Source organism: Tachysurus vachellii, chromosome 20 (assembly GCF_030014155.1).
Source record: "Tachysurus vachellii isolate PV-2020 chromosome 20, HZAU_Pvac_v1, whole genome shotgun sequence".
In the NCBI taxonomy this organism is placed as follows: domain Eukaryota; kingdom Metazoa; phylum Chordata; class Actinopteri; order Siluriformes; family Bagridae; genus Tachysurus; species Tachysurus vachellii.
In genome coordinates, this window is record NC_083479.1 from 14,120,768 (window position 1) to 14,133,959 (window position 13,192).

General features: G+C 38.0%; 1 protein-coding gene across 3 annotated transcripts in view; it reads left to right on the forward strand.

The window, feature by feature from the left end:
• The window catches only part of LOC132863743 (interleukin-31 receptor subunit alpha-like), a 17,264-nt gene continuing 4,072 nt past the window's right edge, over positions 1-13,192 (forward strand). The window contains exons 1-10 of one of the 3 annotated variants that reach the window (XM_060896705.1): positions 1-425; positions 524-696; positions 1,623-1,916; positions 2,586-2,700; positions 2,788-2,954; positions 3,752-3,897; positions 11,323-11,479; positions 11,588-11,670; positions 11,754-11,952; positions 12,982-13,152. In XM_060896705.1, coding sequence (XP_060752688.1) covers positions 642-696; positions 1,623-1,916; positions 2,586-2,700; positions 2,788-2,954; positions 3,752-3,897; positions 11,323-11,479; positions 11,588-11,670; positions 11,754-11,952; positions 12,982-13,152 — 1,387 coding nt within the window. In that variant the 5' untranslated portion in view covers positions 1-425; positions 524-641. The remainder of the gene's footprint in view (positions 426-523; positions 697-1,622; positions 1,917-2,585; positions 2,701-2,787; positions 2,955-3,751; positions 3,898-11,322; positions 11,480-11,587; positions 11,671-11,753; positions 11,953-12,981; positions 13,153-13,192) is intronic. The other 2 variants (XM_060896704.1, XM_060896706.1) reach the window with 2 other exon arrangements.

Sequence of the window (13,192 nt, forward strand, 5' to 3'; positions counted from 1 at the left end):
AGGATCAACCAGTTTCTGAAGACTAATGGGTGGACAATTTTGGATTCTTTAGAATATCTTTTGTTATCCACACTACTTCAAACAACAATTCGAGTAAACTTCTCTCCACCTACAGTGCCGTTTTGTTGCGTACTAGAGTGTGTTGTGTTGTTCGGGATGTAACTGACTTTCTTGCATTTCCTCCGCGTTACATGAACCACAGATGGTGCGTGTCGCAACACCTCTGTAAATGCTTCCGATTTTTTTTATTGCGCATTTGGTGAGGACAAGAGATGTAGCGCGTTCAGAATAATGAACTGTCCTAGTTTTCACCGTCTAACCAGGTAATGAACACGGTGACAACAGGATTTGTTTTTAACTCCTTTTTCTAACCAGAAAAGCGATTGGCACTGGCGTCAATGCCAGGCGCTGGATGGGTGGGTGGAGTGAGTGCCACATCGACTCTCCTTTCTCCATCCTGTTAATCAGAATAACATCAGAAATACGTTCAATTGATATGTTGGGATGTCTTTTGTGTCTGCAGCTTCAGAAAGGTAATCTGCTAGCGATCAGGGAGGGACAGCAACAAGAAATCTGGATTTTACGGTCCTCGCTGAAAAGATACAAGCTTTTGCGCTTTTGCGCAGTTTGGATTAATAACCATGTTTTTGACTGCTTTGTTTCTTATTACAACATGCCTTCTAATAGTGTGTACAGGTAAGTGACTGATATATATATATATATATATATATATATATATATATATATATATATATTTGATATATATATATATATATATATCAAATATATAATTGATTATTTATGTCTTGTTTTAAGGATGGATAAATAAACAAACAAACAAACAAATAAATAAATAAATAAATCTGAGAAATGCCACCCAAGTCGAAAGATCTAACATATCGAAAGTAATTGTAAGCAAGTAGCTGAGCAAATGTTAAAAGCCTCTTTACTCCATTAAGTGCACTTTGAGGCATGGTACTGTATGAATGTACAGGCGAATAATACACTGTCTTTAAAGATTTATAACGAAGAAGTTAATTGGATGGAGGAGATGTGGAGTGTAGATAAGAAATAAAGAGGAATTGGATTTAGATTTCTGTCTGAAATGTCAAAACATGGTTCCACGAGAGGTTATGAGACTGTTTAGATTGTGATGCATATTAACTTTTAAAATGTCTTGTGAAACAAATAAAAAGTGTTCTATAATAAACTTTACATAAAAGAATCTTAAAAAGCTACAGTACAATACAGTACAGTACACTACAATATTTCTTAAAAAGCTACAGTAATTACAAGAATGGTCCTTGAGACTCAAATAAGTAAAAGATGGACCTTTAAGGGAACCACTCCAGTGCCAAAAGCTGTGTGAACATCTTTTGTAACAGATGTAACACTCAAAGTGTGAACATCTTTTTTTATTTTTATTTTAATATTTAATATTTTACCTGAAATTAAAATCAATATAAATGTAAATCATGTTACTTCCCCATAAGCTTATGCTTACTAAAATTTATGTTTATGTGAATGTGTTCATTCTTTTGTCCTTACTCACAATAGTAACCTTTTGAGAGACCTTGCTGTTAATTCAAGAGATTAATTTTATGCTTTAATTTTATCTTCAGCACAGGAAAAGTGTGAAATTTTTCCTAGGAACCCAATCATCCCATACGGTTTCGATTTAACGCTGTTCCTCAAAGCTCCAGCCAGTAGTGACTGTCACTCAAAGATGCAGTCCCATCTCAGCAAAATCTTCTGGACTCTCAATAAGAAAAAAATAGACGAGAGGTTTTATGACTTCAACTCCACCGTCGCCTCTGTGTCCATTCACAATCTCTCTGTAGATCGATGCACAGTGGAGTGTTTTATAGATGCTGCTATACCTGTCTTGTTGAATGGTATCTTCGTCCAGACCTACCGTGAGTGTTAACATACATTTAGTTATAATACATATAATAAATAAGCTATACAGAAAGGTGCACAATTCTTAGATACCATTGTTTATAAATAAATAAAATAATAAAATAAAGTCTAAAATTTGTAAAACCATATTCTCTGCATTATAATTTTGCATTTAGTTAAATGCTCTGTATCCTAGGAAGGAAATTAGGAAATAAATGACGTGCATTTCAACCTGTTATGGCCCCAAAATTGCACACTAAAATTTATTAAACAAATATAACCTCATTAATACTGTGATCAAATGAGAAGTATATAACACAAATAAACAAAGCATCTATTTATATAAAATAAAAACTTGTGCCTTATTTTTGTTACAAAAAAGGTAACAGGTGAAAATAATTGTGTGTGTGTGGGGGGGGGGGGGGCAAGTGGAATTAATAATTAAAAAACCCCATGCAAACCACATGGCGTTTATGTGACTTTATGTAAGTTCAAAAGCTTTCATAAAAAAACCAACAAATAAATTAAAAAAATAAATATATACTATTTTAAAACGTTCATTTACTTATTTTTGAAAATATCTTTGCATTATGGAATTTTTGTGCACAGTACTGAATGTTACAAATGCAAAATCCAACATTTAATATGCGGAATATAAAAATGTCCACCCATGATGTCTCTCTCAGCTCTTGTCAGCAGTCCCCAAAATGTCTCATGTATTGCAACATTAGCAAACAAAGTAACCTGCATGTGGGATCATGATGAACAGTCGACAGACATAAAGTACATAGTTTATCTGAAGTAAGTGGCTGCACAGCTTTCTCTGAATATAGGAACTGATTTTTTTACGTGCTTGTAATTTTTTTTATGTATCTGGGATTTCTGCAGGCAGATCAAAGAGCATCTGTGTTGTTCATCAGGAAAAGAATGTACATTCTCGGGACCTTTGATTTTGGTATATAATCATCAACTGAGTGTACGTGTTGTTGCACAGAATTCCTATGAGTATTCAGCTTGGTCCAACAATGTAGTCTACAGACGTGCTTGGGATATAGGTAAGTGGCTGAAGTTGGCAGTTCGGTGATTATTTTTTTTTAACACAAAGCAGAAGTTAAAATTTAAACAGAAAGGCCACCATGGAACTATATTACGGAGACCTTGCTTTCCTTGACTTTCTTACAGCAATAAAATATATATAATAAATATATAAATAAAATACTTCTCAGGTAATACAATATATATACATATATATTAATAAAAATAATAATTTGGGCGCCCGGGCGCCCCTAGTGGTGGGCGGCGCCCTTAGCATTTGCCTATTCTGCCTATGCGCAGGGCCGGCCCTGGTGCATACACATAGGCCAAAGACATTAAAACATAATGACTATAAAGCAAAAGTCATTTCCAGCATTTAATTTATTCTCTATATCATTTCCGGTAAGTCAAATGTTTACATACACTTTTCTAGGATTTGGTGGTATTGAGTACATTGCTATATAAACTTATTATATAACTAAACTCTTGTTGTAGCTTTTCACAATACTTTACTGGAATTTATGCCCATTTCTGTAACTCAGTTAGGATTGTTGTCTCTCCTTGCTCAGACTTGATTTTTCACTTCACAATATTTTTCATAGACTTTAGGTGAAGGCTTTGTGATGGTCACAAATACCTAAACTTTATCGTCTTTAAGCCATTTGATTCCAACTTTGGTGATATGCTTAGAATCAGTGTCCTGCTGAAAAAGCCATTTCCATTTCCATTAAATTGTTATGGTCTTTGCATGCAATCACTCACTATTGTCAGTTTCTCTGTGAATTGTTGACCTGATCATACCATATATGTGCTCTAGTTCAAATGGATCAACCAGAAGATGCTATCGCTGAGGCTTTGCCGACCGGTCTCAGAGTGACGTGGGATATTAAAGAGGCATATTGGATTAGAAAAGAAACGACAGATTATGAAATACAGTTACATGAAAAAGATTCATATACTGAGGTAAGTCTCAGCATGAAGTCCTGAAGGGCTGAAGTTTGTGTGCTTTGTGTTGTGTATGAATGAGTGTTGTTATGCAGCTTCAGTTTTTAATGTATTAATATAAGCTTCTGAGTTATTGTATAATGGACTGAGGATTTTATTAGTTAAAATCTAACATATGAGGTTCAAGTTTGATATAACAAAGTTTTGATATAACAAAGTCTTTATAGATGTGTAAAGGTCATGTCAGACATCTCAACCTACAAAATTGTTGGTCCCCCCACTACCGCCCAAAAAAAAACTTAAAAGAAAAGAGGACAAGTGAGTTAATAAAAATACAGCTGTTTATGGTTTGTTCATGTTAGTTCAAAGTGCATTAACTAATGTTAACAAGATTTGAATAATGTATTAGTAAATGTTCAAATTAACATTAACAAAGATAAATAAATGCTTTATAAGTGCAGTTCATTATTAGTTCATGTTAATTAATGTAGTAAACTAATGTTAACTAATGAACCTTATTGTAAAGTGTTACCCAATTATTTATTTATTTTTTTGTGATCAACATTTTTTATTATTTACTTATTGCAAAATACCAAACTATATACAACAGATGCCATGATTAAGAAATAGTATTGTACAACAGTATGTAATATGATATTAAGTTCAAAGCCCTTATAGTTGCTTAAATTGTTATCAGCGTTTGAGTTTGTCCAGTAAGATTTCTGCCATTTCTTCCCAGCTTCCGATAGTCCGACCTGTGGCACCATTGAGTTTGGCAGTGGTACATTCTAACAGTCTCTGAAGATAGATAGCCAGATGAAGTTTGTAGAGATGGATGTTTCAAACCACAGTTACAGAATAGTCTCTTTGGCAGCCGTACTGGCCGCCAAGAGTATCCTTTTTTGACTAGTATTTAGTTTAAGAGTCGAGTCATCTAGTAACAGAAGAAGTAGTGGATCCTTGGGTATGACCATATACAAAATGTCAGAGAGAGTGGAGGATACATAAGTCCATAAGGAAAGTATTCTAGGACATTCCCAGAACATATGCATATATGAACCTATTATAGAGTTGTTTCAAATATGACAATAGGGATCAGATCTAAACCTCATCTTGTACAGAACACTAGGAGTAAGATAAGCCCTATTAATAGATTTGTAGTGGATCATCTGGTGTGCCAGATTCTTAGAGGCAGTGAAACAATTTCCCCATACCGTGTCCCAGTCGGGTTTGGCTAGGTCTTCACGTTCCCAGGAGTATGTGGCTAGAACAGATGAATACTGAGAACAAAGAATGGAGTCATAGATTTTGGATACTAAGCCACTGGTAGGGATCTTACGGTCCAGCCAATCCCAAAGGGGTATGCTTTATGGGCTGATCTTAATCTTAAATAAAAAAAAAAAAAAGAAAATCCAGGTATAGAAAACTCTGTGCTTAAATCTTGGAACGACTTGAGGCCTTTGTCATTAAAAATGTCCCTTAGAGTATAAATACCAGAATCCGACCAGGCTTTGAATACAAATGGCTTGTTACCAGTCCGTATATTAACATTGTGCCATATAGGTGTTGATTTTGTATATAAGAAGGGACCACCCTTGATTTTTTCAATCTGTTTAAAAGTTTCTAAGGAAAATTCAATTATAGGTCCAAGCTTCTTCCTGAAATCTTTTGTTATGGCAGAGAATGGCAGATCTTGTAAGCGAACCGGATGGACAATAATTGCTTTTCTTTGAGAAAACATTTGGGTGGTGCAATTGGTATGGTGGAGAATAGAAAATTAACCCTTGGCAGTACATTCATTTTGATAGTGAATATTCTTCTGTGAAGAGCTAAATAAGGGGGGACCATCTAATTAGATCTTCTTTAATCTTGTTCAGGAGAGTTTGATAGTTATTCTTTGAAATTCGGGAGATTAGGGATGAGATGTTGATGCCCAGATAAGTAAATTGTTGGACTATAGGAATCTGAGATGGTAAATTGAGACATTCCTGTCTTGCTGAATCATTGAGTGGCATTAAGGCGGATTTACTCCAATTAATTTTATAACCAGATAATGCACCGAATGTGTTAAAAAGATTTAAACATTCAGGGACTGATGAAGCTATATCAGATACTGGCACATTCTAGGGGATCTTTTCCTTTCTTAAGTAGCAGAGTTGCTGTGTTTTGGTCTCTATGCAGAGCATTATTTGATGATAGATGATATTCATTCAGGTGGAATTCCGTCATTACCCGGGGCTTTGTTCTTCGACATAGAATCGAGGGCCAGTTTTAACTCTTCAGGGGATATGGGACGGTTTAGTAGCTCCTGATGTTCTGCATCAAACTTAGTAAGATGAAGCTGTTGAAGGAAGGAGATATATTGCTGGGGACTGCTGGAGGAACTAGAGGTGTATAGTTGCTCATAAAAAGATTTGAAAATCTGATTGATATCTTCAGGCTGTGTGTAAATAACATAATTTTTCTTCACTGCTTGTATGATTGCTTTAGATTCTACCTGTGTGATCCTTGATGCTAATAACCTGCTTGGTCTCTCACCATTAAAATAATATGACTGCGTTGTGCGATGCATAATGAATTCTGCTCTATGTAAAAGGAAACCTTTCAACTCTGATTTAAGTGCTCGCAGTTCTTCTGCCTTATGCTGACTATAAGTATTTTTAAGTTCTCGTTCTGTCACCTGAACTAAATTTTCCAACTCGTTTCTGCGACCGTTCCTTATTTTCTGATGATGGGAAGAAAAGGCGATGCATTTTCCTCTTATAAAACATTTTGTAACCTCCCATAGAGATTGAGGATTATTTATTGAATCGTTATTTAATTGAATAAAATCAACTAAAGAGGCACGTAGTTGTGTGATAAATTTTTGATCGTGAAGTAAGGAGGTATTGAATCTCCAGCGCTTATACCCGGTTAGGAGGGGGTATGGAAGAAGGTTTAGGGTCACAAGGGAGTGATCTGAGAGAAGAAGAGATAATATATCGGTGCTGTCAATAAATGGAATGTAAGCAGGCGATACCAGCAGGTAGTCAATACGAGAAAAGGTTTTGTGGCGTGCTGAGAAAAAAGTGAAATCTTTGACTTTGTCATTTTTCAGTCGCCATATGTCACATACACTAATTTGTTTTATAAAATCTTTAAACACCTTAGAAGAGGCTGGATCAGACTGTGACATATGAGACCTATCAAGTATGGGGTCATGCACCGTATTGAAATCACCGCCTATTATATGGTGATAGCCATTAAAGCTTAATATCATTTGTGTGAGTTGTTGATAAAATACATTGTCGTATTCGTTGGGGGCATAAACTAAATAAAGGCATATTTATTATGGGACCATAATACCTAGCACACATGTAATACGGGCATCCGTATCACTCTTAGTATGGTGAATATGCAAAGTGAGATGACGGGCTATAAGTATCATAACCCCCTTTGTTTTCTTAGTGGAGGAGGAAAAGGAGACTAATTTATAATGCCTGTTTTGAAATCTATTAACGTCACCTGCTTTCAAATGAGATTCTTGTATCAATGCAACGGACGCCTTTTTAGATCTTAAATAATCTAAGCACTTTGTCCTTTTAATTGCACCATTTAGACCATTGACGTTCCAAGAAATTACGTTAAGAGCCATAGATCAAAAACAGCATTGTATACATTGTAAATGAAAAACAAAACCGTGTGGACTTACGAAAACATATCATGGCATCTGGAACAATAAATGAACGACAGTGAGAACAAAATGAGAAGGCAGTAAGCAGAGAGTGGGAACAAACTCTCCTGTCTGCCTGGAAATTAACATACGCGGTATACGTGGCCGGTATAATAGTTGATCACCCGAGCCCGGGGGTCACCTCGGCATCCCAATTTGTCCATAACTTCCTTGACACAGCCACCCCGTAGACAGTAATGCCATCTTTACCTTCGATATCACGGACTGGCTTCCATTAACGCTTCGGCTGGGGTGTTATTACGTGCCGACGTAGGGGTGGCGAGAGCCTGTTGTCGAGCGAGATACGTTTCCACCTCCGACGGAGTTTGAAAGAGTGCGGTTGATCCGTGGTGTGTTACCTTTACTATGGAGGGGTAGATCATAAAGGAGGAGATCCCTATCTGCGTGAGCTTCTTCCTGCATAAGTTCATCTCTCGTCTTTGAGTGGCAGTCTGATTACTGTAACCGGGTAGAAGTGAAACAGGTTGCCTTTGTGTGAGATTTGCCCTGCGGCGCGAGCACCTTTAAGGATGGCGTTTCTATCTTGGAACCGTAGCTATTTTAAAAATCAGTGTTCGCGGGCCGTTTCTTTTGCTATCGTGTAAATTCGGTGTGCTCTTTCTACTTCAAACCTGCCGTTTTGAAGAGCCGGAATCCATATCGGTAACTGAGCTTGTAGATAACCGACAGGATCGCTTCCTTCTTCTCCCTCTTTTAGTCCGACAAGGCGCAGATTACTCTGTCGGCTCTTATCCTCCAGTCTCGCCATCTGGTCTTGTAGCGTAACCACGGCCTGTTTGACTTCGACCGTGTCTTGTTTCACTTTCCGTACCGCAGAATGGATGTTGTCGAAATTGTTGCTAATCGCTCTCATCTCTTTTTCAAGAGAGCCGATTCTTTCCGCCATCGGTTGAATCTCCTCCCTGAAAATTTCTCGAACCACGCGGAGCTGTAGCTTTAGCTCGTCAGCCACCATATTGCGCAGCTTCCCATCGTCCGAATCTTTCATCCGTTTCTTCTCCGGGGAGGATAGTAAAAGTTAACGTTTAGCCATTGCCCTTTTAAAGGTTAAACACTGGAGGTAAAGGCGTTAGGTTTGTGTCAAGATTGTAGCGTTGCCGGATGAGACACGCCAGACGCAGAAGAGAGGAGCTCCAGACTCAAGCGGCCATCTCTACCCAATTATTTGTTAATGATATTAAAATATGTAGATCACTTTTACTATTTATATAAGCTGAAGATGAAATTAAACTTGTTGAACTGACCTCAACATGTCGTTACAATCATTTACCCCGCCATGGACAATGCTGAAGTCACTGTTACAAACTTTACAGCGTGCAACATTGTCATTATGTTTAACGCTTGTAAGACAGGGGGACACTAAAATGTGTCTTAAGCCGCCTTCACACTGCACGCGACAAACTACGGCCGATAAACCGGAAGTCATTCATTTCCTATGGAGAGTCGCAAGGTCGCTGCGTATACTTTGGTTTTTTTGGGCTCTCTCCCTCTGCCATGGGCCATGATGGTGCTCCTGTTTCTAGATACACTGATTAATTCGGTTCGGGAGAAGAGATAAAAGCCCGCCCACACTGACAATTGATTGGTTGACTTACCGAAACAGGCCAATCAGTATGCTCTCAGTCTTACACACGCACACTAGCACACACACGCAAGGTCTATCGCTCCCCCTCCCTCTCTGCCGTGCGTCTCTGTCGTGCATGCGTGCTCTTGCTCGCTCGCTCTAGATTCCGGGAGATTGTAACTAATTTGCGGGCATCAGGGAGCCGCTATCAACATGCGGAAGACTCCCGAAACTTCCGGGACACTTGGGATGTCATTGATCGTGTTGCTGTACGGATCGAGTAGTGACAGTCATGTTTATTTTACCGTTCTTGTTTAATATTACAGTACATCAGTAGTTTTGTTGAAGTGACAAACCCAGAGCCGATCCTGACCTCCCTGGGGCCCTAAGCAAAATTCTGGGGCCCTCCTATCTGACCCGTGAGCCATGTCAAGTCAAGTCAAGTCAAGTAAAGTCACTTTATTGTCACATCACCACAGCACATGTGCCTTGGTGAGTGAAATCCTTAGGAGCAATCTCCAGAAATTGCAGAACATTTATACAGATAAGGATATAGATAATGAGTTGACATGTGAAAATGTGCAATTTGCTCATCCATATAGTCAGTGCAATATGTACAATTAACAAACATAATGAAATCAACAGGTGAAATGTGCAGTATGCTCATACATATAATCAGTACAATATGTGTGTACAATATGTACAATTACCAAATATGTAAACCATTTGCCACACATTCACACTTGACACCCCACTGCTCCCACTACAAACCTCCCTCCTTTTAAAAAAGTTTGCTCCATCTCTCGGTCAAAGTGTAAAACAATACAGAATTGAATGAGGTATAAACAAATCTTTATTGAATGGAATATTTTAAATATCATGTGAATGTATAAAAGCTAAAATGGCTTGCCATACCGTATCACTGTGTTTTATTGTATGCATGAGAGCAATACTTGATCCCTGATGGTTATTTATTTACTGAGGGATGTGCATTCATAGTGACCTGGCATTATGCCCACTCCAATGTAAATCCATTGGTTTCCATATTGCATTAATGTTGTTGTAACCTTGATTGAGAGACTATAAACATTTAGGAGCGCTATCACGCTACTTTTTGTACTGGTCCCCACACAGATGCTGCTGGAAAGCGCGCGTGTCATTTCGTGCATGATTGCACGCGCATATGAACGCATGTTCACGCGCGGTTATCGAGCTGCCGTTTATAAACACCCTTGCCCTTGGGCGTTTATTCACGCGAATGTTCACGCAATAAATTGTTGTGTGACAGACAGGCCAAGAGATGCACTGGCAGCACTGCACAGCTAATTTAGCTAGTCAGATAGAGACTAGAGACAGAATCACATCAACTGAACTCTACTGTTATTTGCTCTTGCTGACATCAAACCTGAAGAGAACACAAGTTTACCTGATTGCTGTTCTCGCATTTCACTCTCATTTTGTCTCTTTTTTCTCTTTTCATGGCCAGATGGATAGCTCCGCTTCATATTGTCATCTTCACAGTAAACATTAACGCGCTGTAAAATGAGGCAGGGGAAGGCGGGGCCTTGCGTAATTTGCGGGGCCCTACGCAACTTGCGTAGTGAGCGTATAGGGCCGATCGGCTCTGGACAAACCTTAAAGAAACAAATGAAAAACCTCTGAATGAGAAGTGACATTAGAAATATTTCTTTAGAAAGAAAAATCATCTTAGAATTCACATACATTATTCACATAAGAATATGTGTTCCATGTTAGAAAAACATGCCCATGCCTGGAACATGAACATGCCTGGAAATTGGACAAGCCTCAGGATTTTTCATCAGTAGTTAGAAAATTAGAACAGAAAAAAATACAAAAACAGAAATTTACTTGGAAAAACAGACTAATTGTGTAAAAAAATACTTGTGGAAAAAAAAACATGCTGTACATGTAAAACAGGTAAAGTGTCAATAAATCTTTTAATCTTATATCGTAATATGTGAAGTATATACAACTTTCGGAACTGGACACTGTGTCGAGAGCTTTGGGAATTTAAGACAAGCTGCATTATAGGTTATTTCCCCCTCTCGAAGCTGTGAGGTGTTCTGGTCCTATCGCACAAACCTCTGCATCTCTTAATCTTCTGTCACTGATCCATATGTTGTAGGCTTTGGTGAAAACTGTGGAAAATGGCAAAATAAATACTCTGGAAGTGACTGAGGTCAAACCCTGTACCAACTACACTGTGTCCGTGCGCAGCAGGTATCATGGCTCAGTCTGGAGCAAATGGAGCCGTGAAGTTACAGCACTGAGCTATCTCAATGGTAACATTTTAGTTGCTAGCCTTATTAAATTTATTCTTTATTTTACACACAGCGTCTTATCATGATGTGATATTTCCCTTCGATAAAAGCTTTTTCTTCCTTTGGCAGTGAGTAGCTTACCTTTATATCTCTGGAGATCCAAAAGTGTGCTGGATGACGAGGGAAAAAGAACAGTACACGTTATGTGGAAGGTATGGAAATGTTGGCATTTAAATACAGGTCTAGGAGTCATGATCATCTGTCACTGAACGAATCTGATTTATGTTTCTTTTAGGGAGTCCCACCATCATGTAAAGCCTTTGATAAATATTGCATCTTCTGTGACTCTCTGAAACTCCCCGAGTCCTTTGGACCCTACCAAAATCACACCATTATTGCTTTGGATAAACATCCTCACAGAATTACAGTGGCCGTGTTTCGCAATGACATAAGACTCAGTGACGCTTCCATTGAGGTTCCTGCCATGGCAGAAGGTGAGTTTATTGGAATGTGCAAGGAATAGGACATGTCTCGGGTTTGTTACAGCACGTCTCAAAGTGCTTCATTCGCCTCATAATTCTTCACTTGTTAATTTTGTCCCTTAAAGAATGACACATTCTACACAATTTATCTTTTCATGATTACATTTAATGTTGTGAAAAATTCTTATAGAAGCTATGACAGCATATAGCTCATATTCTCTAACTTTCTCTTAATGGTATTAAGACAGAAAAAGTGCAGCTTGTCATATTACTGACAAAACACAACAATGAAAACAGCTTTAACTCTGACTGGTATTTTATTCTTTTCAGGATCAAACTCAGAATCTTTAAAAACCAAAAAAAAAAAAAAACTCCAAAAATATATCTACTAGCAGACTTCTTTCTTTTTTTTGTATTTTTTTATTATTCAGCTAAGATGATGAGGAGCATCATCTAACAAACAAGTCCCTATGATGAGATTTAAGGTTGTTTTAAAGCATGTTTATTGATACACACTGTCAGAAAACTGGGGTGTTTATAGGGACAACATGAAAAGGGACTTATTAAGAAAATAAAACTACAAACGCATGGAAAACACTAGGGAGACTAGGCAACTGAAATAAAACAAACAAAGAGTCACAACACACATAGCACAAGCACAAGGACTCAGCAAAAAAGACACGAGACAACTGGTATAAATAGGGATGACAATCATTAAAACACAAGGAACATGGGTGCAGAGGTGGAACTTAAGGATAGGGTGGGGCTAACACATGTGAACACAAAACATAAACAAAAACACATGGCACAAGACAAAAAGCCTGCCAGAACGTCGTCCTTGTGTTCAGACAGGGAACAGTCCAAGGCGCCCATGACACAAACCTGTGATTTGAATTACAGTCTGAGTTACTGTCTGATTTGTAACTGTTTTGGAACACCTTCTGACCAATCAGGATCGAGAATTCGCAAGCAATGTGCTCTTAGAATTAAAAATGTCATCACCTTATTAAAACGTTTATTTATTTATTTTTTGTTGAACAGAGGTAAACTTACCTCCAGTCAGCAATATCAGCGTGTTTGTCCAGCATGGATGTATCAATATCACCTGGGAGAAGCCCCAACTTCCTGTCAGTGGATATCTAATAGTGTGGAACAGTACTGCTAAAAACCACATGTGGCAGCAAACCCAAAATACCAGTTTCACTCTGAAGGGTATGTACAGAATATCAAATTCTTCAAGTGTTGATATAAT